The 24,353-nt window shown below is 35.0% G+C and overlaps 2 protein-coding genes across 2 annotated transcripts in view; one reads left to right on the top strand and one right to left on the bottom strand.

Annotated features, from left to right (window-relative positions):
* LOC113503399 (clavesin-1-like) lies at positions 1-7,046 on the top strand. The gene is made up of 5 exons (XM_026885337.1): positions 1-321; positions 1,131-1,225; positions 5,643-5,784; positions 6,083-6,276; positions 6,723-7,046. The coding sequence occupies exons 1-5, from the start codon at positions 180-182 to the stop codon at positions 7,020-7,022; spliced, it is 873 nt and encodes a 290-aa protein (XP_026741138.1). The 5' UTR covers positions 1-179; the 3' UTR covers positions 7,023-7,046.
* The window catches only part of LOC113503398 (neuroendocrine convertase 1-like), a 23,087-nt gene continuing 5,776 nt past the window's right edge, over positions 7,043-24,353 (bottom strand). The window contains exons 2-15 of the mRNA XM_026885336.1: positions 14,729-14,830; positions 14,119-14,301; positions 13,810-13,956; positions 11,611-11,712; positions 11,382-11,499; positions 10,350-10,468; positions 10,114-10,193; positions 9,720-9,852; positions 9,482-9,582; positions 9,184-9,276; positions 8,926-9,048; positions 8,395-8,555; positions 8,024-8,157; positions 7,043-7,906 (exon numbers count right to left, since the gene is read on the bottom strand). Of these exons, the coding sequence (XP_026741137.1) occupies positions 7,571-7,906; positions 8,024-8,157; positions 8,395-8,555; positions 8,926-9,048; positions 9,184-9,276; positions 9,482-9,582; positions 9,720-9,852; positions 10,114-10,193; positions 10,350-10,468; positions 11,382-11,499; positions 11,611-11,712; positions 13,810-13,956; positions 14,119-14,301; positions 14,729-14,830 (1,932 nt within the window). The 3' untranslated portion in view covers positions 7,043-7,570. The remainder of the gene's footprint in view (positions 7,907-8,023; positions 8,158-8,394; positions 8,556-8,925; positions 9,049-9,183; positions 9,277-9,481; positions 9,583-9,719; positions 9,853-10,113; positions 10,194-10,349; positions 10,469-11,381; positions 11,500-11,610; positions 11,713-13,809; positions 13,957-14,118; positions 14,302-14,728; positions 14,831-24,353) is intronic.

Consider the following 24,353-nt stretch of genomic DNA (forward strand, 5'->3'; position numbering starts at 1 on the left):
ATAGCTACTTATATAATTGTACATATTTAAACGATATTGAGAGTAACGATCACCGAAATATTGGAAGATATAGGGAGTCTCGGTATTATTGGATGGTTTGTGGCTGAATTTACCACTGACAACATTAAAGTAAATTAATTTAACTCATTTTTTTTTTATAGGTCCTTAAAACCTTTAAAATGTCGTTCATCGAGATCGCGTTTCAAGCAGAAGTGAGTCGGTTCGAAGATTCGGAGTTTGAGGAGCACGCGAAAAGGCATTGCAATGAAGATCCCGATACTAGGGGTAAAGCGATCGAAGAGTTGCGACGGATGATCCGAGGTATGTACAACTCCTCTTCTTGGCTATACGACTCTGGTACTGTTAACATTTGGAATGCTGGGTTGGTTAAAAAAAAATATCTCTATGACGATCGATTATTTCAACATTGCTCTGTAGCCATTTAAATACTGACTGTTCGTAAATTAAGTAATATTCAAGTTAACAAACTTACTACAGCTAATTCTTCCCACCCACTTTTTTTGTGCAGCTAAAAAGAGGAATTTGTTTTTTTTTTATTCATAAAGATTTTTACAGTAGACTTACTAAAATACGGTGCAAAATTACACGTATAGTAGTGACTGTTTGTAAATTCAATTTTATATAAACGCACTATTATCTCTGTCACGCAATTATTTGTACAATCCATTATATTCTCCCACGTTATGGTATGTCTCATTAAATATCTAAATTCCAGCACCGAGGTACAATCGTAATTTTCTTTTGGTTTGCTCAACACATAATGGGACCAAAGTGGTATTGTCAGCAGAAATATAGTAGTATATATAGTACTAGTGTACATTATAATAAAATGTTATAAATGTAACATGTTACAATGCCACATACCCGCATGGTGGACTTTCAGATTAGGAAACATACGACATTCAAGTAACATACGTGTTGGACTTCATTAACGGAATAAAAAAAATGTCATCGACTCGTTAATTATTTCTAAAGAAAGCTACTTCGTTAAAAATACCTTTATGAGTATAACATCTATATCAACCACTAGGCAATCAAAGTTCTATAGAAGGAAATATTGCAACATAATTAAAATAGCCTAATAATAGTAATAAATAATCTTGATTCAGATCGAGGTGAATGTCATCCGCGACGAATGGACGACGCTTATTTACTGCGGTTTCTGAGGTGTCGCAGATTCATACCCGCACTGGCACACAAATTGGTAAGACACTCACTTAATTACTGATCAATTGTCACTTTTGTCTACGTCAATACATCAGCAAGTCATCATCGGCCTAGCGTAAAAGTCAGTGTAAATCTGTTCAACAAAATATTCGAGGGTAATCTGCCGGTTTATATATTACTAGCTGTTGCCCGCGACTTCGTCCCCGTGGGTAGAAGATATAAGTTATGATTTATACCTGCCCTGTTTTTTTTACATTTTCCATTGTATCTTCGCTCCTATTAGTCGCAGCGTGATGGTTTATAGCCTAAAGCCTTCCTCGATGAATGGTCTATTCAACACAAAATGAATTTTTCAGTTTGGACTAGTAGTTCCTGAGATTAGCGCGTTCAAACAAACAAACAAACTCTTCAGCTTTATATATTAGTATATATAGATAATCAATCGGTTAATTTGATAAAAAAATGTTAAACCATTCTGGATCGCGATCTTGTAAAATGGACAAGAGTAGTGTGTACAGAACAGAATTATAGAATAAATATAGTAGGTGCACGTAGTACGGATCTCCTCAGTTTCGTGACTCTACAAATTGATGTTGCCCTGGTACCTGAGAAAAAGCAAGTTTAAATTTCCGACGAATAAACGCGTAAGTGAAGGTAAGAATAAATAAATTTAAGAATTAGTAGCGCTGTGTTTATGTTGTCCTGGTACTTCTTAAGTTTACTTTGAAATCTTCGTGGAAAAGAGACACATCTCGAAATCCTTTAAAAAAATACATTTCTATGTCTATTGCTAAAATTAAAATAATTAAAACGACTAGTTCTAATAAACAGATAGAAGATTTTTCCATTAAGCCAATAGCTGATAAAAAAAAAAAATGAGAAAAGATTGATGATAAAAAATGATGAAAAATTATATTTAATGATAAAAAATGTAACATCGAAAAAAAGGTTTTTTCAAAAAAAAAATGATTATAATTTTTTTATTTATAGGTCAACGACAAAAAGTTGAGCACCAAATTTGTAGAAAATTAATTTGCAACATGGGAGAACATTTTTATTTTAATCAGATTAATAAGTTAAAAGATATGTCGTAAAAACTATATACTTAAATTGGCACTATTATCAAGACGGCGGCCATGGGGCAAGGGTTGCAACACCACAAACTTTCTTTTAGCTTTAACATCGAAAAAATAAAATTGCCTCCTCTACAAGAGCGCAACCTACATGTAACATTTCAATGGACTGGTGTAAAATCTGTCAACAAAATATTTGAGGGTAATCTGCTAGTTTATTATTATAATCAATCGGTTAATTTGATTAAAAAAATGTTAAACTAGTCTAGATCGCGATGTTGTAAAATTGCCGAGAGCACTAGGTATGCACCGAATATAGAGAATAATTACACCTGTGGTATCGGTCTAATCAGTGCCGTGACTCTACAAATTGATGTTGTCCTGGTACTTGAGAAAAAAGCAAGTTTAAATTTCCGACGAATAAAACGCGTAAGTGCGGTCCGGTTGAAGAAAAACAAAATTAAGAATAGTAGTGCCGTGTTTATGTTGTCCTGGTACTTCTTAAGTTTACTTTCAAATCTTCGTAGAAAAGAGACACATCTCGAAATCCTTTTAAATAAAAAAAATATTGCTGTTTCCATAAAAATATCCTTGAAGTTAAATTTTCTGATGTTGCGTATAAAAGTTATTCCTCAACTCACCAACACAACATCCATAAAAATGGACTAAAATCATCATCATCGGCCTAGCCTTTTCCCAACTATCTTGGGGTCGGCTACCAGTCCAACCGGTTTCAGCTGAGTACCTGTGTTTTACAAGGAGCGACTGCCTATCTGACCTCCTCAACCCAGTTACCTAGGACACGACACCCCTTGGTTGTTAAACTGGCTGTCAGACTTTTTCAAGCTTCTGACTACCTGTAACGACTGTCAAAGATGTAGGAATAACAGCCGGGACCTACAATTTAACGTGCCTTCCGAAACACGGAGGAACTCGCTATGACAAAGATGGTCACCCATCTACGGACCAACCGCGTCAAGCATAGCTTAACCTGAGATCGAATCACTTATGCGGTTATAGCACAGCCACGAGCTGGAAAATTGGACTAAAATCCTATTTCGTATATTATAATAATGAAAAAAATTTAACATCGAAAATTTTTGTTTTCTCAAACTAAACATTTTTTGCTTATAACTTTTTTATTTATGTGTCAACGACAAAAAATTGCTGAACCTAATTTTTTGAGAATTTAATTTGCAACAAAAAGTTGGAACATTTTTTTATCAGATTAATATGTAGTATAAGCCATACCTATTATCGTAAAAACCCATTTCAATTAGCACCATTTCAAGATGGCGGCCGTGGGACACCTGACCCTGCCTGCACATCGAAAAAATAAAATTGCAACCTCTACCAAATGTATCATTTCAATGGACCAGTGTAAAATTTGCGTCAGCAAAATATTCGAGGGCAATTAGCCGGTTTATTATTATGATCAAAGATCGTGATTTTGAAAAATTGACGAGATTAAACATACACATTGCACAGAATAATATATAGAAGAGTACACGTATAATCACTGTGGTTATCGCTCTCCACGGTGTCGTGTCTCTACAAATTGATGTTGCCCTAGCACTTCAGAAAAAGCAAGTTCAAATTTCCGACGAATAAACGCGTAAGTGCGGTCGGTTGGAGTAAAACAAATTTAAGTATCAGTAGTGCCGTGTTTATGTTGTCCTGGTACTACTTAAGTTACCTTTGAAATCTTCGTAGAAAAGGGACTCATCTCGAAATCCATTAGCTGTTTTCTTCTACTTGAATAGTAGTAGTGTATTGAGGGTGCGTTTTTTAAAGCAATTTTAATTTTCCGATGTTGCGTATAAAAGTTATTCGTCAACTCAACAACACAACATCTATAAAATGGACAAAATCGTAAAATGATAAGAAATATATGAACCATTTTGCTCATTTTTTTTTTTTAATGTTCTAAGTAAGACAAAAAGTTGCTGAACAAAGTTGTAGAGTTGATTTGCAACATAAAATATAACTTTTTATATAAGATTTGCAAGAGATACATCGTGAAAACCATTTCAATTGGCACTATTTTTAAAATGGCAGCCATCGGACAAGGTTTGCAACCCCACAAACTTGTTTTTTTTAGCTTTGCTGACCCCCCTACACATCGGAAAAATAAAATTGCCTCCTATAAAAAACGCAACCCAATTGTTTCAATGGACTAGTGTAAAACCGGTGTCAACAAAATATTCGAGGGAGGGTTTATTATTATAATCAAGGATCGCGAATTCGCGATGTTGTAAAATTGATTATGCACAGTACCTATATAGAATAGTAAACGTAGTATCGGTCTCCTCAGTGTCGCGACTCTAAAAAAATATGTTGCCCTGGTACTTCAGAAAAAGCAAGTTTAAATTTCCGACGAATAAACGCGTAAGTGCGATCGGTTAGAAAAATACGTTTAAGAATCAGTAGCGCCGTGTTTATGTTGCCCTGGTACTGCTTAAGTTTACTTTGAAATCTTCGTAGAAAAGAGACTCATCTCGAAACTCCTAAATAAAAAATAAGTTTGTCTTGCTGTTTCCATATTATAAATACAAAAGGTTTCAAATTCGCAAAAAAACAAAAATAGTTCTTGTAACAGCAGAATAATTGGTAGCCAGACAGACATGTTGACATTTTGCAACACGTGCACTAACTTCACTACTTTCTGGTGTCCCGGTAGTTCCAGCAATGCAAGTTAAAATTTGCGTTGAATAAACGCGTATGTGAGAAATATTGTGAATAATCGTGGAAGAAAGATAGAGAGAGATCTTCCCTCTCATATGGAGCAGGAAGATTTTTCTTCCTTGTGTCACTGGGGTCTTCACAAACATACAAATTATATGCATAATGACACCCAGACCACTGAAGAGTTCAATACTGATACTACTACTGTGCCCGGAATCAGATCAAGCTTTCGTGGATCGCACAAATGTCCTACGCGGGGATCGAACCGATCGATCGACACGATGCGCACAGTAGGTTTGGCGTGGTGACCTCAACCACTCGGCGATTCGTGCAGCCAAAAAGAACTGTGTCTGGTGTGTTAGAGTGGACAGACATCCTCTGTTGACTGAGAGTTGAGCATATGTCATAAAATTGCTAGGATATTAGCCATTTCAAATGAAAGAGCAGCTCTGTTCTTTGAAAGAATATGTGATCATTACTCATTAGCTTTAAATCTCCAACAGCAGTAATAATCATTCGTAATGAAAGTTAGTAAACAACAAATTTTCACACTTTCGTCGTTAACGGTACCTTGTGGCTTGATGTGAAGTTGTCAGATGACAGCTTTATAGTCATTATGGCTGCAGACTTTATCCCTACCGTCAATTTGGCTTTGCTGTAATTAAACGATTTGAAGTAGCTTTCTTCATTCTTCAGATGGTGCGTTACGAAGACTTTCAGCGGCACAACGCTTATTTATACGACTGTGAGGCGTTCGACCTTACGAGGGTGAAGCACGTGTACGCCGGGGTTCTGCCGGAGAGCCCTGACAATGGACGCATCATTCTCATGAGGTTTGGTAAGACAATGCAGCTAGTCACAATTTTCTTAACGAGTATGGTAACACTGTTGGTGGAAGGCCTTTGAGTCAGATAAAAAAAACATTTAAGATCAAGTGAGATTGTCTGTGATTATATAAACTACCTGGACCTCCCATGTAATTTTTATTCGTAAAATTCCATCTGTGCCAATACATCATTTATTGTAGCACTGTAGCAGCATCCATTGCTGTCCAGTCACTCATTTCCACCTAAAAGCCCAAAATCCTCCTAGATTTCGTAATCTAACAACTAATGCATCTTTAATAAAATTTTCAGGTCGTTGGGACACAAACGCGGTGGATGTTGTCGACGTGGTTCGTTGCGCTTTGCTGATGGATGAGATAGCGGTGATGCAGCCGAAGATACAGATCTTAGGAGTCACTATTATAGTGGACCTCGAAGGACTGAGCCTAAGGCATGTTGCGCAACTCACCCCTACCGTAGCTAGTCAGATCGTCAGCCTTATGGGGGTAAATATTCCAAATTTTCAGACAAACCATCAAAAACTGAAAAATACTATTGAATTGAATCGACCCGTACGTCACGGACGGTGAAATTGAAAAATTAATAACAGCAAGCGACATCTAGTAGTTGCCAAGTTCAAGTCCAGCCAAGTTTTATTACAGTATAGATGGCATTCATTCCCCTACTCAATTAAAATATATAAGTAAGTAGTCAATCTAATAAAGCAAGTTAAAACATGTCTTCAATACTGTGGACTGAAGTTTAATCTGAACAAAATAATTGTTAGTAAGTTTAGCAGTTCCCACTAGCGGCCGCTGTCGGCTAGTAGATAAACATTCCACACTCATTATTACCACTAATGTCATACACAAACAATAGATGGCGCTGCTTCAACAAGTAAGCAACGCTATTTGCATTCACTCATTAATACTGATTGTTTTTTCAATTTCAGGTATCGTTTCCATTACCAAACCACAGTCTACACATCATAAAATACAACTGGATCCTTCACTCCATCTTTTACGTATTTAAGCAGTTCATCCCGCAGGCCGCTTGGAACCGACTTTATTTCCATGGCAACGACATGAGCTCCCTCCACAAACACATAGACCCACAGTACCTGCCGCCCGAGTACGGCGGCAGTTGTCGCTACGTAATATCAACGGAAAAATGGATCTCCAAAATAAACGAGTACAAAGACGATTTTGTTGTTAAAGAATTAAGAGAATTAGGTTATACTGTTAGAACATAAATGGAAATAAAAGGCTGAAATTAATGTGAGCATAATTTATTTTCTCTCTTTGTTCCCTCTATAATATAACTAATTTTGATATTATTCATTAATAGGTACTCTCTGTGTACATGTTGTAGACTACCAACTTGTAGTAGTGTGTAAGTAAATCTTATGACAGCAATAAATGTAGACTGGCCAGCAATACCCCGCTCAGCGACCGGCTAGATGGAGCTATCCGCGAGCGATGGCGTATTGTAAGGTGGTTTCTAGCGGTATTTGATTTGATATATTATTTTTTCGTGTGTCATCATAATTAATATAGTATATAGTATAGTAGTATTTGTATACAGATTATAAGCAAATTACACATAATTATAGAGCAAACAAAATCTCATTTTCCAACTTTGATATGTTACCTAAGTACCAAACAAATTGGTTCAGTAGTAAAATAGTTATTAATTTTCTAATAGAGATCAATAACAACCGTTATTAATATACACAAACAAAACGTTATAATATATTAATAATGTTACAAAGCCGATTTATTTTAATGTATGTCTGTTCATTTACAACCCCAGAGCCATATATACTTTTCTATGATGAATTCGTTGCAACTCCTTTTCCACTTCCGCTAGCACAGTAGAATCTATGTCGTGTAAATCGTTAACCTCTTCGCTTGTATGTTCTCCTGGTACTGCAGCTACAGCTTCATCGTCTGTAACGGTATTCGACGCGACGTCAACGCCTTTGTCGTCTACATTATCGAAAAATTCGAATGCTTGTTGGTAATTGTAATTATCGTTGTAGATCCTCGGCCCGTTTTTCATGTGCGATGGCATGGCTGTTGTACCGTGTACAACTAAACTAATTGGTCCAATTTCACCGGAGTTTTTTTCGTAAGTCTGAAATAAAGAAATATTAGACGATCACTTTTATCAAATGAAATAGAAACCTTCAAATGTTGCTGTTATAGTAGTATATTTATTACATTCGTATTTACATGAGAAATTAGAACACACCTTGTCAGAAATCCTGACCGTCCACACACCTTTAGGATTTTCTCCCCATGTGGCCACAGACATAAGAGGCCAATTTACAAAACCTGTTGTCGAGGTGTCTTTAGGACGAGCGCTGAGAAGTTGAACTTTGGAACCTAAAATTTAAAAATATTTTTTTTTAATTGAAAATTATTTATTTATTACTAGTTATTGCTCTTTCTTCTATCCGTTCTTGTTGCTAGTTGCTAGAGGATTTAATTTTGTTGGGTGGAGCGGTTGTAGCGGTGGGACATCGACTCACCGAACCACATTCGACCAAATTTGGAACGTCCGCCTCCCGACGTATCACACCAAGTATACTACTAGGCGTTCATAAATAAAAAGCATCTAACCTTGAGGTGAAACTAAATATATCTCCAGCGCACCACGGCGATCGTAGCGAATGTTCATCAGTACTTCAATGTGTTCAATGTAATTAACAACACAATCATCTTCCACATGTATAAGAACATCGATGTTTTGCCCAGAAGATAAACGTGTATCTTGTCCAAAACTAGAACAAAGAAAAATATGGTATAATTAAAATGTTACAGATAAAATATGAATTTTTAGCAACTTCGTAAATTAATTAACACCTCTTACATGTTTGAGCTACGTTAGTTAATTCGTCACAATCGTAACTCTACATTATTACTGAGAGTATACGGATAAATATCAGCTGTTGTATGACGAAACTTTACGTACATTTTACTAGGGATACATGAGGTAAAAGATGTTAGTTTAAATGGTATAAAACGATTTTTGCTTTAATCTTGTTGTTGATGCGAAGTTCTTATCTCTCACAACTTTGACGTGCAAATATTTTTGCGGGGTTTATTCGCATTTCACATCCAGACGACATAATACTAGGACGACATACTTACGATGCAGCATCCACGCGGCAAACATGTTTAATAGGAACAGTTGTCCAGTTCAGTGCCATTGTCACGAGGGCTCCAGCATTTAATAACCCAAAACCAAATCGAACATCAAAATAGAGCCCCGCACTGAAACATTAACCTTTAAGTCCAAAACCTCAAAATACATAATATATTACATATCGTAGTTTTGTTAAAGTACGATATGTTATTTAAATGATAGATCGAAAAATACTTGTTAATAATTGATAGTTTGCCATTTACCCATTTATTTGCCATCCAGGATTAGCTGAAAGTGGAGCATATTCTGACGTCCAAACGATCAAATGCTGTACGTCACGCCATGTTAAATTTGGACTAAAACAGAATAAATTGAGATAGGTCTTATTAGCAATAAATATACAGTAAAGTGCTGACATCTCTGTCTGACAAACAACATGTCAATTTGACAAAAGAGACAACGAGCATTGTGACAAACAGACCGTACCAAACGAGATACTAGAGGAGCATAAATTTAAGGTGATTCAAGATAGCGTTTTACTACTCCTCAGGGTCAACTAACTTGGCATTTAAAGCGAGAGCGATGATGCCAGCAGCCAATGGGGCCGCAGCAGACGTGCCCGTATGCCCGAGCGTACAGGAGTCGCCAGTGTCTGTAGTAGCCTAAAAGAGATGAACATACTTTTATTTCACTCTTGCATTGAATCGCTGTAGGCGTATTATTTTTATGAATGAGTGGACTGCGTCAATTCAATAAGTTTGAGTTTAAGAGGACCAGGAGTATATTAAATAGATCTTACAATTTTCTGATCTTTGTAGGCACCAGAGGAATATGCAGCAGCGAGGGTAGACGAGCAAATTTCTCCGTACCAAGGAAACAGACCGTGTTGAGATGCGCTCCCGATAGATATCGTATAAATACTAGACGAATACCTGTAGAACAGATATCAAATTCAGTTAAAAAATATTTTTACAAAACTTTTAGTGCAGTGATAATTTCGTGAGGTGTATAATCAATTTAAAATTGAATATCTGACTAGTTTTATCTGACTAATAGACTGACTTTAATATTGCTTAGAAGTTTGCAACAGTAGAAGAAGATTTTAAAATTTAATGGATTTGGATGTATAGAAACTAAAGTATTACTCTAGTATACACACTTTAAATTAAGGATATATAAAAATAAGCAATTACCCATCGCAGTTACAATTGTCGCTGTGGCCACCACCGTTTCCATTTGCCCAAACATAGATGGCGCCTTTACCACCACGACCCTAAACGAAAAATACGTTGTTAAACATTTCTAATTCAAGCATGTAATTGTGTAGTGTTCTGTGTTCGGCTGATGAAATAATATGAATCAATGGGTTTTACAAATCTATATTAAAAGTAACTTTGTAACCGAATACTTTTTGGTTTATTCTTGTTACCTGCGTGACGCCACGTTTGAATGCCTCAATAGCAAGACGCCCCGGTCCTTCGACTGTGCGACCATCGTCATTAGGGCCCCATGAAGCGCTATACACATCCACTTTATCCAAGGCGTATCCTACAAAAACCACAATAATGTATCCATACTAATGGCAAATCATTCTTTGAGCCCTATAATATGCTATGTAGCTACGATCTTTATACAGTTTTCTGTATTTGTTTAACTTATACATTGCATGGAACTTAAATTAGAAAATTTAAACCCTGTGTCAAAACTTTTCGCTAAATACGACTAAAGCGCACTTATTATAAGACAAGAGAAAAAATAATACGCAAGTACAAGTAAATACTCTAACAACAACAACAAGGAAAAAATATATTTGTGAAGCGGGAGATGGGTCACAATCTCTCACAATTCGTAGCGCCCTAGTAATCGTGGTCACCGCCAACATGTGGCCGCTTAGCATAACCAAATAAAAAAAAACATCAGAAACAAAATTAAAGGCGATTGGATAAAATTCGTTCCCATAGCATTTTTCAATCCATTCATTTTGTTATCAAATTATCACCACTAATCGTTTCGTTTATAACAAAAACTTTTACGGTGTTTGTTATAAGAAAAAGTTAAAAAAGCAAGGTGTAGTTTCATTCTGTCAGTTGTTATGTCACAGAAAGGGTTTACTGTTACGTCACATTCTACCCATGTTACTAAGGTAGCATAGAATGATAAGAGGTGTTTATGTTCTATATTCATTTGTCGTTATTCTGTTTTACAATGGTCGCTACAATTTTGTAAATGCAGAGTTGTTTTGCTTTATTAATTTAATTGACATTATTTAATCTTTTTCATCATGGTGACTTAAAGCAACGTACCTGTTTAACGTAAAAAATGCTAGTTAGCATAGAAAATTGCTTCCGTCGCTCACCTGTAGAAGTGGTTTTTTTTCCGCGAAAAATAAAAGCTTACGTCGTTTTACCTCAACATGGCGACCGAATATACCAGGCGCATATGAAATAAAGCGGTATGTTACCTATTGCTTCTCCTTCAATCCGGTCTGTTATTCGTCCATCAAGCATTCTAACACCGCCTACTTTTGCCCCCCAAGCCACACCCACTCCGCACTTTAAATTGTTTGCAGTCATGGCAATCTGCAAGGAAGAGTTAAAGTATTGAGCAATCAATATCATAAAATTGTGACGGGTAAGCTTTAATAATTTAAAATTAATATGCTAAATAATTTATGAGTATTCTTTGCTTACTTCGCCAGCACAGCGTGTACCATGGGAATTCCTTTTAAGATCTTCCAATCTCGGTGTTGGATCTGAATCGCCATCATTACTATCCCAGCTTATCTCCGGATCCTTAAATGTAAAGCGAATTAAATAATTACACTATTTTTTTGGGAGGAGTTGTAAGATTTCACATGAATATCTAAAATGTAGTTCATACGTGCAAACTACGCACTACATGCGCATGGTATTTATTTTATTGCTATGACAATAATTGGGGAGGAACCATTCTGCGCGTGGCGCGTCATAACGGCCGCGAACTTACCAGGGGTGTAGAAAAGTAAAGATGTCGTTTTCGCAAACTTTGTATGTAGTTTGATCACGTCATTAGACTGCTTTTTTTAAATTGATAAAAAATTAATCATTTGATTTAAATTTCTTAATTATAAATTTAAAAATAAAAAGGTATAACATTTTACAAATATTAGCAAATAACAAATGTTTTTGGAACAATAAAATTTACAAAACTAAACCTAACTAATATGTAAAATTTACAAATTCTGTCATGATTTAATGTTTTTTTTCAGCCAAGTCTTTTTGTGTGCTTGTTAGCTCCTAACTAATAAAATAAGTGAGTCCAGACCATCTTTGAGTTGCGTCTTTTTACTTCGGAAAATTTAGATCTGCCTCCTTCCAAGTACTAAGGCATCAGAAACCTTCGAAGATCACACGTAGACTTAGTTATAATTAATTTATTGCACTGCGAGTGTTTTAAGCAATATCAAACTATAGCGTTATTAAAGAACACTCGAACTTTGACTTGGTTTGAACTTGAATGATTAGCTATGATTAAAATCTGAAGGCCATTATCGACCAAAGTATTTGAGTTGCAAAAAGTCAAGAATGTACACGTAGCTATCCTCATTATTTTATTTTTTTCATTTTTATATCAAAATCAGAATTTTGAGTATTCTCATCATTTGTACACCGATTTGGTGGAATGTGAGAGACTGTAAACTGTAAAAACCATCTGTTGTACTACATTCATACAAATAAATGTTTCTTTCTTTCTAATAATGTGCCTCTAACGCCATCTGTTGTTTTACGTCAAAAGTGAAGATGTGCCTTTTTAGCACGAAAATTTCGCCTTGTCTGCTTATTGGTACCAAGGCACCAGAAACGATAGGAGAGAAAATTGTTCTTCAATTCATTGATTAATTCGAGTTAAAAATGTGGTTGTACAAACCTATATAAAATGAACATTCCAACGCATAGTGAGTTCTACAAGTATTATGTGAAAGAAAGAAGATAATTTTTTTTGACGAGTGTGTCAGTGGAAAACCGCACATAATATAGATAGACCCAGATGTTACACGAAATATATAAACCAGTCTGCTCAGAAGTTTAGTTAACTGTTCGCAGATTTTTTTTATCAATGCGCCACATGACAGAAGATACAAGAAGATATTTTAAAATTTTCACCTAATTTATTTTCTAGGGTTTAACTAATTATTGAAAGTTTGATTTGAATTTGAATTATAGGTACAGCTAAATTATGTACCTATAATCTATAATCATAAACCCATAAAATCGTCTTTAGTTTGATACTAGGTTCTGCTTGTCTGTCTAGGGTATCCAAGCGTCATCTGTACGCCAAGCTTGGAAGCTCAGATGTGTCATTGTTCCAAGGAAAATTTTAACCACCCGTCACAGAACGACTAGGAAAACATAACTTTGAAGTACACGTTTGCTACGATTGCTTTTTTATCCTCATTATTTTGACATGATCTTTCCATTTTATTCACACAGTCACACATGAATAGATAAATTACGTTTCGTCTTTCTGACCAGATATCATTTTGTTGGAGGAATAAATGGGCTCTACATTAGTGTGTATTTCAATTTTTCTTATAATATAAGAATGCGTAGTAATTGCGATTGTGAATACTTTAGGCGTTTATTTAATGAATAATATTAATATTAAGTAACATAACAGTGTTGAATTTGTAAAGAGAAAAGACTAGGAAGTTCCAGGAACTATAAGTATCACACTAACAATGGCTACAATAAGTTACTTGTAATATTTGTTAGTATACATTTTATTCCTGTGCAGTTTATTATACTAGTAACGCCATCTGTTTTACAGATCCCAAAAGCGCAGATGTGTCGTTTTACCACGGAAAATTTCAACCACCCGCCTCAATAGTACTAGGGAAGCATAATACGTACGTAGTTGTCTCGTAGGTCCGTGTGATTGTGTTCGATGCCGTCATCGAGGACGGATACTCGCACACCGCTACCATTATACCCCATTATGTACACTGGTAACACATTCAAGTCCAGTCGAGGCAAATTGTGCATTGTTCGAGTATCTTGCTGAAAAGTTTAATTTTATCTTATAGGGATTATTTTAGAAGTGTGACGCATTATTTATGTCTACTAATCAATGCCGATTTTTTTTCGTATTATTTAACATTTATTTTTAAGTTTGTTTTTTAGTTGCCCTAAAATTAAGAACGTTTGTTCTCAATTACTTACCAAATACCACTCGTGCCCCCAAAGTTCATCGTTAAACCACGGAGCCCTAGGCCTGCTCACTATGTTATTCTGCAATGTATCATTGGCTTCTAGTCTCTTTACTCTTTGCAATGCTGCGTCTGGATCCGGTATAGGGTAACGTTTTACCCGAGATTTAGAGAACAGTTGCTCGGCCCATCTGACCTAAAAAGATTAGCGTAATTGCGATAAAGGTGTTTTTGTGGTGTACGGTTAGAAGTCTGTGCCAACCAATAAATAACACCTAATTATATAGATAAAAATATTCTTGTGCAATTAAAAAATACGATTTATCAAAAAAAAGAGGTAAAATTAATTGAAACCTTTTTTGTATTTTTAATATCGGTTGAAAAGTAAATTCTTAATTTTGACAGTTATTATAAAGATATTTTATAAATCAAATGTAATGTAAATTATTTTACTTACAACGTGTCGTATCCGAGCGACCAGTCAAAAACCTTGATACGGTACATACATACATACTTATAACTAAACTAGGTTTAAATATAGCGGCAAACCGAAACGGCCACGTGTAAGCAGAGTTCAAAGGTACCAGGCGTGCAGAAACCACAAGAGTTATAGTATAACTCACCCTCCTGTCCTTGACAAGTGTAGACGTGTGGCGGCTGGGGGTGCGTCGCTGTTTCTCATGTTCATATTTCAAAAATGTGTACGTGTCCGGGAATCCGTTGACCTAAAAAACAAAAAAAAAAGAAATCTTTTAACTTTGTACGTATATAGAAGTCCTTAATTTATTTTTATTTGTTCCCATGAAATATACACCACACTTGATTTTTTATAGGGGCATACGTTCTTTACAGATTAAAATCAACGGATACCTTTTTTTTATAATTTTCATAAATGGTTGTTGACCTATCAAGGAATCGAAAATTGTTTTGCATCGACAACTTGGACAAAATTGTTCATGTTTTTTTCCCTATAAATTGTGAGTACTTTTACTACTTTTCATTTGTCATCATTTCCCTTAGAACATTTTTTTACTAGTAAGGTGTTTGATGAAGGTGTTAGTCTTTGCACAAATGCCATCATTTTATGAAATTTAGTTTAAGCTGGAAATTACTGAAGAACGGAATAACATAAACAGGTAGTGGAAATTGCCGTATCAGCTGTTATATAGGTATTAAGATCAGTACAAATCACAGTATGGTGAATACATTATTGTTTTAATAAAACTTTATAACTACGGGATAGTATTTTGACATGTTTTCATATTCTTTAGTTCTATAACAAGAAAATATCTTAATAACGAAATCACAAAAACACAGAGCACATTCTCAATTGCCATCAAAAATTGTTGGAACAAAAATCGGACAGCGAAACCAGACGTAGAAGTTAGTGTGAGCTCTCTACAATACCCACACGTAGAGATATTAATAGCAATGTGAAACAGCCACGTGTACAGAGTTCAAACCTACCAGGCGCTTAGTCAGCCGAGGGGATGTGAGGAAACCTAAAATGAAAGGATAATATGTGAGCCACCATTTTGGACAATAACTGGAGCTCACGTCATATGGCGCGCATGTGCGTGTCGAGACAGATGTAGTTGTTGTGAATTCTTTTTGAATGAACATTCCTAGTTCTGTAATGTGACTTACTACAAATTCAAACTTGGACCAATATTGGGCATAGGAAAAAGAGAATACGAAACGAAATAAGGAAGAAAGCAACTCACAAAAATATGATCAAATGAAGTTATAGGACTCTACAATTTGATATCATCCAGTTTCGCATACAAAACGCCTCTCTCGAACACACCGGCTTCAAAGATGCTATACAATCTATTTTATATGGCTGTAAATCCTTCTAATTTGTCTTGAAGCATAATTATCTTCATCCTACCTGTTTGGACTGACGCAGTTAGATCTTGAAGCAAGTTCATAGCAACTCTTACTCATTAAAGAGTTGAACTGTTGTTACTGTAATATTACTAAGTAATGCTATCGTTCGTTTTGATCTCTTGACTTATACTATGTTTGGTGCTAATCAAAGATTGGAGCACGCGCTGCGTTGCGTCTATTTATACCGGCCGCATACCAAATGTAAGCAATATTACGACAATCGCCATACAGCTAAAAATACGCCACTAAGCATTTTTTAACGATTAAATATATTAAAGTACAATTTTTAAAACGATATAGACTTATTGACTAATAATATGTAAAACTCCGCTATCAAGTTAAAATAAAGAGCATTCAAGAGCGACCACACAAAAGTTACAAACATCTGATCGGCTCTTTGCTGTGTGCATCAAGAACAAACCCCGCCCTCGCCAAATTCAGCACCCCTACTATAATTATTTGTTCTATAGAACTCCTCTGCACTTCTCTGTCCCTGGTATTTGACGTCTAAAACAATGGGATGTAGGCGGCGCCCTAGCACAGATTTCAGAAGAGATTTGGGCGGTTTCAACCCCCGAGGGACGACTACGTATTCGTAAACAGAATGTTAGGATTGAAAAATAAAGGGAAATAAGCCATAGACCGATAGACGTGATAAAATAATCATTATATTAGATAGTAGAAGTATAATAAAAGTATTAATCAGGACCTAGGAAAACTGATGTATTTAAAAAAAGTCAATTAATTAATAAGTCTCTTTGTTTAACCGCTCTTGAAATTTGAATGCGGGCTATGAAGCAACAAATGACATGACATAAATATTCCAATTCTTTAACACTAATGATTTCAACTTTTGAGTAGTCGAATAATAAAATGATGAAAAATTTTGTAACAAAAGACCTTCCGAATATGCGGCCTAAAAATTAAAAACACTATTATCTATACATATCGTGACTTCCACAATATATTGAAGATGAAAGAATACTTACTATTCAAAGAAATCTGTTGAAGAGATGTCTTAGCTGGATAATTATCAAAAGAATTGTTATAAGCGATAAGCGATTCGAATAATAAAAAAATAATTTTAAAAGTACTTGCACCATATACGAATAATACAATACAAAACAAGAGTAAGCGCAAGTGTAAACATGGAAAGATATACAACAAGATTACAATATTTTGATATTGTAATCTTGTTGTATATTCTTGTTGATATATGCAATATCAAAGTAACATTGCGTATATTTTGCTGCCTCTTAACCAATTCATTTTTATGCCAAATACACCTAGTTAAAGAAAACTATTTTTTTTTGTCGGCATAAAACGTGAATAATGTTAATAAGCAAAGTAATATTATAAAACAATCATAAAAATAAATAACTATGTATAACTATCATTGTGAAACTTATCAGCCCAGACGAAACAACCAAACGGGTGGTGTATGAATGACATTGTCACCACTGTGACATGTATGTCACATGAAAATGGATGCCGTCATGTGATGTCTTGAACACACGTAAGTACTAGGGCAGCATAACCGTGAAGCGATAACGTTTTTACACATACGTGCCTTATCACACATACGGCCCGCCCCGCCTACGTGCATGATAACGTTATACTTTTCTTGACACGATTCCTTTCGCTGTTGAGTTCTTGCTGATCGAATTAACTGAACGGTTTACTTTTAATTATATTTTTTTTATTTAAATACCTGTAATTAAAAAATAAATAAATGCAATACGAGCGTAACAAGGAAATCTATGTCATAGGACCTTTACAGTCACTGCTTGTGGTATAACTATAATTAATAAATTACATTAATGAAAGTGATTAAGTTGTTCTTTTTTAATCATAAATTATAATATATTAACAACGTAACGACTTCATAAAATGTTTAAAAAATAAATCTAGAGGTACATCCCTGTCTGACAGCACTGGACGCCTGATTATGCCTTATGTGAACTATTACATTAAAATATTTGGGAACTTAAATAAACAGGCGCTGAGGACAATATCAGTATTTTAAATTAAAATAGAAGTGTTTTCTTAATTTATAATATCGTCTTTACGTAAACAAATAATGATTATTGTAAAACGATGGAAGGTCTGGCCGGTAACTAATGATTTTATTAGAGCATAAGTGTTGAATCTGAATAGTGTAAGTATGTATTGCTCCACGAATCTACATCTCGCAGACAGACACTATAGCAACAACATACAGACATATTAACACACTCACATCTAACATAAAATAAACACACACACGTCTTACGCATAGAATATGTCTACGTACACATACGATCTGTTTCCTCACGTCTATAACACACAAACAAACATAAATACTTTACACATGGAAGGGGGTTGTATGAAAACGTCACACGTGTGTAGCACGTGTCAATTCGTGGAGTCATGTGAGTTTTCGGAGTCACATGTGTACTAGGAGAGCAGGAGCGACTAGGAGTTATGACGCAACATATGCACGGTGTGCGTGTGAGGGTGTTTGTGTTAGGGTAGGTCGGGGTTACACGGAGGGTGTGGCGATATAGACATACGTAAGGGTTGTACGTTAAACATTCGTGGCTGGCCACCTCCTATCATCTAATAGATTCACCAAGTATTGAAAATTATTATTTAAAAAGAGTTTCTTTTAATATAATAATCAAAAGCATGAAAGTCGTTTGCAAGACATTTATTTTTAATATTTTAGCAAATTACTAAATTATAAGCAACCACGACTCATAATTTTATGATTTATATGAATAATTTCAGGTTGGTCAAATTTTTAATAGTACATAAACATATAATTGAAATGAAATTAAAAATTGCTACATTTTAAAATTTACTACTCAAAATAAATCGTATCTCGTACGTATTGAATAATACTCAATAAGCTGTCATTAAAAATCGTATCAAATTATCAATGAAAGCTTGTCTACACGCGTAGACAGAGGTTAATGACCCGTCCACTAAAGTTGAATGGCACATTTCGATTTTGTAAGAAACCGAGTAAACTCGACATCGGTATAGCACAGCTGTTTTATGGAAGCCTGATACCTCACACATTTTTGTTACGTTTTAAGTAAAAATGAATATTCTTTTTTATCTGTGAAGATATTTGAGATTGGTCATAGAGATTAGAAAAAACAGATTTGGATGTGAATGTAATTTTGAAGATAATAAAAGTCAGTGCTGTATGTAGTGTTTATAAAAAATTGTGTTACGTGTTACAATTATTACGCTGCGTGTAATTTTATTAATTTGTAATTTGTATTTCATAACTTTTTTTAATAGATTATTATTCAATATTCATTCAACATCTAATTAAATAAAAAAATCGAAAATATTTCAAATGAGACGCCAAGAAAATTTATTGCATTGAAATAACACACACGAGTAGTATAATGATATAATGTTATATTAAAATTATTTTATTATTCCGTGTCTAACTCACTCTTACAAAATCAGTACACACACGAAAATAGCTTCAGTGTGATGCCAAAGTATTTCTATCCCTCTTCACCGTAGACCCGCCCCCTGTAAACTACGAACATAGAATGCTACGCTGAAACTCGCTGAAAAACATTCCTTTCACGGTTCTGTGAGCCTGGTACGGCCGACGCTAAATCCACAGTTAGCGCCGCCTGAAAAACTGAATGTTTACTGTGTTTAGCATGTTTGCGACGTTAGCCACCAGAGGCTAGATCAAGATCACTACTGCTTGTCAGCGACGTCGAACTGCCGTGGCGTTCTCTTGAACTAAGAACAGAGCCATCTGTCGGCGTAGTTTGGAAGTTTGTGGCTCTCGATGCCCGTGCCACCGTACTAAGTTGGTTGGGAATGAAAAGTTCTCGGGAAATCAGAGATGCCTCTCTCTGCGACATTATCATGAAAATGTTGCAGCTCTATCATTTTCTGTAGACAAGAGTAGAGATGTACAAACATTGATTTTATTGCTTTTAAATGATCATAATTATTAGGCTTCATTCATTTGTTATTTCTCAACAAAATAAGGAAAATATCCATAAAAAAATATATTCAAATTGAGGAGCGAGTATAGAGACTGAAAATGGTTTTTTTCTTCCTAAACTGAAGGTTGATTCATTAAGTATGTTTTGCTGCCCATGATTATAATGATAACGATTGAAATCCCTGAAGCTTAGATATTCCTTAAAAATAGGATGGAAATACCTCAGTTTACAAGACGTCTCACAAAAAGTAAAGTTTCATGAAATTCCTGTCATGAATTTCCATGACAGGAATTTCATAAAACTCTTTCTCTTATTAAGGAACTGTTATTTTGTCTTTTCTTTACCGAAGAATTTTGACAGAACGAATTTTATTGTAAGTAGGGACTCTAATTATCACTAGATTGATAATGAACACATTGAACACTTCATAATATTAGTAGACCATAGATCGATCTAATAAACGGTAGCTATTATAATAAAAGAATATACCCAAACACTAATATTAAAGGACAATAAACCAAATCAATAAAATAGTCTCGTTGATAAATTAAAATTAAAGTCCAACCGACGAGTTAGAAATTGCTTTTCTTAGAACCAGTAACAATCTGTCAGTTAAATTGTGCCAGCCGTCTTGCACTGGGTTGTTTAACTTTAACCTTGTGGATTAACTCCACTGCTTCATTGAGACTAACTGAATCCGACGTTAATCTAGTTAGGCGTAAGAAAAAATTACCTCTAGCGTCTAAGTGCTTAAAGGATAATTTAGAGAACGAGAGTCAAGAAATATCGTATGTGTAGCATACCATTGCGGAGTCGCCCAACTATGGCATCAAAAGTGATAGATCATAACCAGCAATGTAACACAACTTGCCTGTTATTCCTCGCCTAGTTTGAAGCAAGCTGATAGTGTGGGCGTGATCGTAGGGAATATTATAATTCTTGTTTTTATGCGGTTCGTCGACGATGTAGACGTTAATGAGGAGAAAATTACTATGTATCGAATGTACTGAATTATGACAAGCGTGTGGGTTGTAACAAATACTTAATTATATATTTTAAGAGCGGAAGTGTAGGTTGTGTGTGACCCTTATTATATCTTCAAAATCGATGGACTGATTTTTTTATACTTTGTATTGTTTCATAAGAATGTACAGTAGGTACAAATAGCTAAATGCGTAAACGTAGTAATAGGGCTGTTTTTTAAATCAATTAATAATAGAGATGAAATATAATTACAAGAATATGTCTTTTTCGCATTACTGATATTAAAAAGAATCTGAGCATAAGAATATGCAATAAATAACCTATTCCACCTATTTTTCGCAGAAGGTTAATCTGTTCTTCTTTACGTAAGCTAATTCTTTTTTCAATTCTACAGCTTGCTAATAAATCCTAAATATAATATTTACGTAATAAGCGACCTTTAGGCAAATGATCATTATGTCAGAAGAAGAAAAAGCATTGTTTTGAACACAATTCTAATTGGTCTCAGCTTCGGCCAGGCGCTGCATTCAAAATGGCCGCCAAATAAACAAATGATTAGCGACGCAAACTGAAACAAATGGTCTGTACTAATTCCTGTACATTTGTCACTATTAGAGACGAACAAGCCGCCTGATGTGACAATATGAGACGGTGGACACGGACTGCCTACTGACTAATGTTTCAAATTAACTTTACTACAATTTAATACGTCCTTCTTGTTCAGCGACTACTCGTAAAGTTGACGCCAACTAAACAATTTCACGTGTTTTATGACGTTTGTGCTGTGAAATTGTTTGCGAACATTAGTTTTGCGATTAGTGATTTGATTATTTGGAGCGAATTTCTTCTTAGATATATAAAAGATAGAATATTATTTCTTACGCACCACGTAAGTACAGAATTAGAAACTAATGAATAGTTACATGGTGCCACAATGGGCGGTCTTATCGTTAAAATCGATCTTTTGACGTTTACAGACAACCTTTGGATGGACTAGATTCTAAAGGAGCAAAATAAGTCCGCGGTGCATAGTTTAAATAAAAAAACAGTAAGCTAGTAACGATTTTTCCAGAATCTTTGATGCTTACTGGGACACAAGTGTGAGTTCATTAATGTTCGTTCCGTTTCTAAAGGTCTTTGCCCGCAGTGGACACTGCACTCGGGCTGTGGTTATTGTATTATCGTTCGGTATTTAACAATTAAAGAATCCATATTCTTTCAATTGTTTCCTTGTATTGCATGCCCGAAACCCTAATTCGAAGAAAAAACAACGCACAAAGTACTGTGCTGGACTGAAACAACTGTAAAATGAAAATAACGTAATCTATACTAATATATATTATAAAGCTGAAGAGTTTGTTTGTTTGTTTGAACCCGCTAATCTCCGAAACTACTGGTTCAAATTGAAAAATTATTTTTGAGTTCAATAGACCATTCATCGAGGAAGGTTTAGGCCACTTTAGGCTACATAAGATCACGCTGCGACTAATAGGAGCAAAGATACAATGGAAAATGTGGCAAGAACGGGGAAAAATATTCATGTTCGAGGGCTTCCGTTCAAAAATGTCTAACTTATATCTTCTAACCACGCGGACGATGTCGCGGGCAACAGCTAGTAGTATTATAAACCACGTGGAAATCAAAGATATGCTTATGATAAAGAAATGGTACGTATCAGACAAATACTTTAAGTTTAATGAATGTGTAAAAAGGTTTTATTCATCCGCATTCTTTTTTTGTGTCTTTTAAAACCAAAGTGTGACATACCAAAAGGTGTTCAGTACAATGAGATATAAAAGTGCTGATATTTAACCAACATTAATAAGGAATTGCGTCACCAATAGTGGGTGAAGTAAACAGGATTTTATCTAATAAGCGTGGGTTTCTAATGCTGTTCTACAAAGTACAAGCAATGAAAACCGTTATCATTTTAATGAAATTCAAGTACGTCATTAAATGGACACCCATATTACGTCATCAAAACTGTCTAATTGTACAGTAAAATGTAAGCGATAAATAGGGCTAACAACTGATAATATATCACACGTTTTATCCCTTTCATCACAACTGTAAAAAATTACTAAGTTTAGAAGTTTATGACGTAACGGCGAAGCAAAATTTATACACCGAAGTGACGTCATGCGTAAGTTACATTCACTAATTTGATCATTTTATTTTTTTGCACAAAAGAATAAATACCTTTTTAATATTATTCATACAAATACCTATCAAATAAAAAAATAGCGTTGCGAACTTGTCGTCATCCCTTTAATAACATATTATCTTTACCAATGTTAAAGACACGAAAGCTTGCATTTATGGATGTAAGGATGTTTGTTCCTCTTTCGCGATAATACCACTGCACGGATTTAGACAAAATTTGGTGCACAGATAGTTTATAACTAGGATTACATTATATAATGATAGTTTTTATCCCGGTTTTATTCTTTTCCCTGGGAATATTTAGGATTTGTATTGGCAGGCCCACGGGCAACGGCCAGGGCCCCAATTCTGCTTTTTACAACGGCGGGTGAATGAATGAAATTTGACTTAAAATGACAATTTTCGTATTCTCTTAAGCATTTTTCTACACAATAATTGGAAATTCAGTACGGAACGGTACACTCAAGGTCAATACAATTAAGTTCCAATTATTGTATTGGCAAAATGCTTAAATTGAAATTCATTCATTGGCCATTGTAAAATTGCTGAATCGGGGTCCAGTACTTACATAAATCCCATGATTTACTAAAAAGCAATAAGTAAAAACGTATTGTAATACAAAAAAAAGTTATTCGATCCGCGGTTCGTCAGCCGAGCTTCAGTAAATATGACCACTGCTGATTGATTAATTCAAATGTCAATAGGATTGTTATATCATATCTATGTGGGGCGCAGATCGAAACACAATAAAAGGTTAGAAACAATACTCGCGTGTATTGTGAGAGATTGTTTTAATCTGATAATAGGGTTGAAATATTGATACTTTTTACTATTTTTTGTTGACGACGCAACTGAAATCGTACATAACTTGTATTTAAGGTAAATGTTATTTGCTTTTGCAGAGTAAAAGGTTTAGTTTCTTGTCGGTTAATCTGTATAAGAATGATCTTTGCGCGGCTGTCTACAAAGAAAAAGTTACGTTGAAAGTGACGTTAAATTTTTGTTTTGATTTCTGATTACCAATATAAATATAAACTTGTTCGGAAACCCAATGCCCCTGACTCCGACAACCCTGTTGCCCTGTTTTATCCAACTAATAAAACTCTGAACAATAGTTATTTATACAAATAAACATCCCCGAATGTCCATGCCGAATGAAGGCCTATCAGCTACTCGGGATTCCCAGGGGAAATGTCATCACGCCAGTCGGACAGTTCTCAGATTGCAACGTTATCTTAGGAAC

The sequence above is a fragment of the Trichoplusia ni genome, chromosome 19 (assembly GCF_003590095.1).
Source record: "Trichoplusia ni isolate ovarian cell line Hi5 chromosome 19, tn1, whole genome shotgun sequence".
In the NCBI taxonomy this organism is placed as follows: domain Eukaryota; kingdom Metazoa; phylum Arthropoda; class Insecta; order Lepidoptera; family Noctuidae; genus Trichoplusia; species Trichoplusia ni.

Coding starts and splice junctions, on each gene's coding strand:
- LOC113503399 (XM_026885337.1), top strand. CDS start 180: ATGTCGTTCATCGAGATCGCGTTTCAAGCAGAAGTGAGTCGGTTCGAA. Junction 322..1,130: donor GTTGCGACGGATGATCCGAG/GTATGTACAACT, acceptor ATCTTGATTCAG/ATCGAGGTGAATGTCATCCG. Junction 5,785..6,082: donor CATCATTCTCATGAGGTTTG/GTAAGACAATGC, acceptor TAAAATTTTCAG/GTCGTTGGGACACAAACGCG.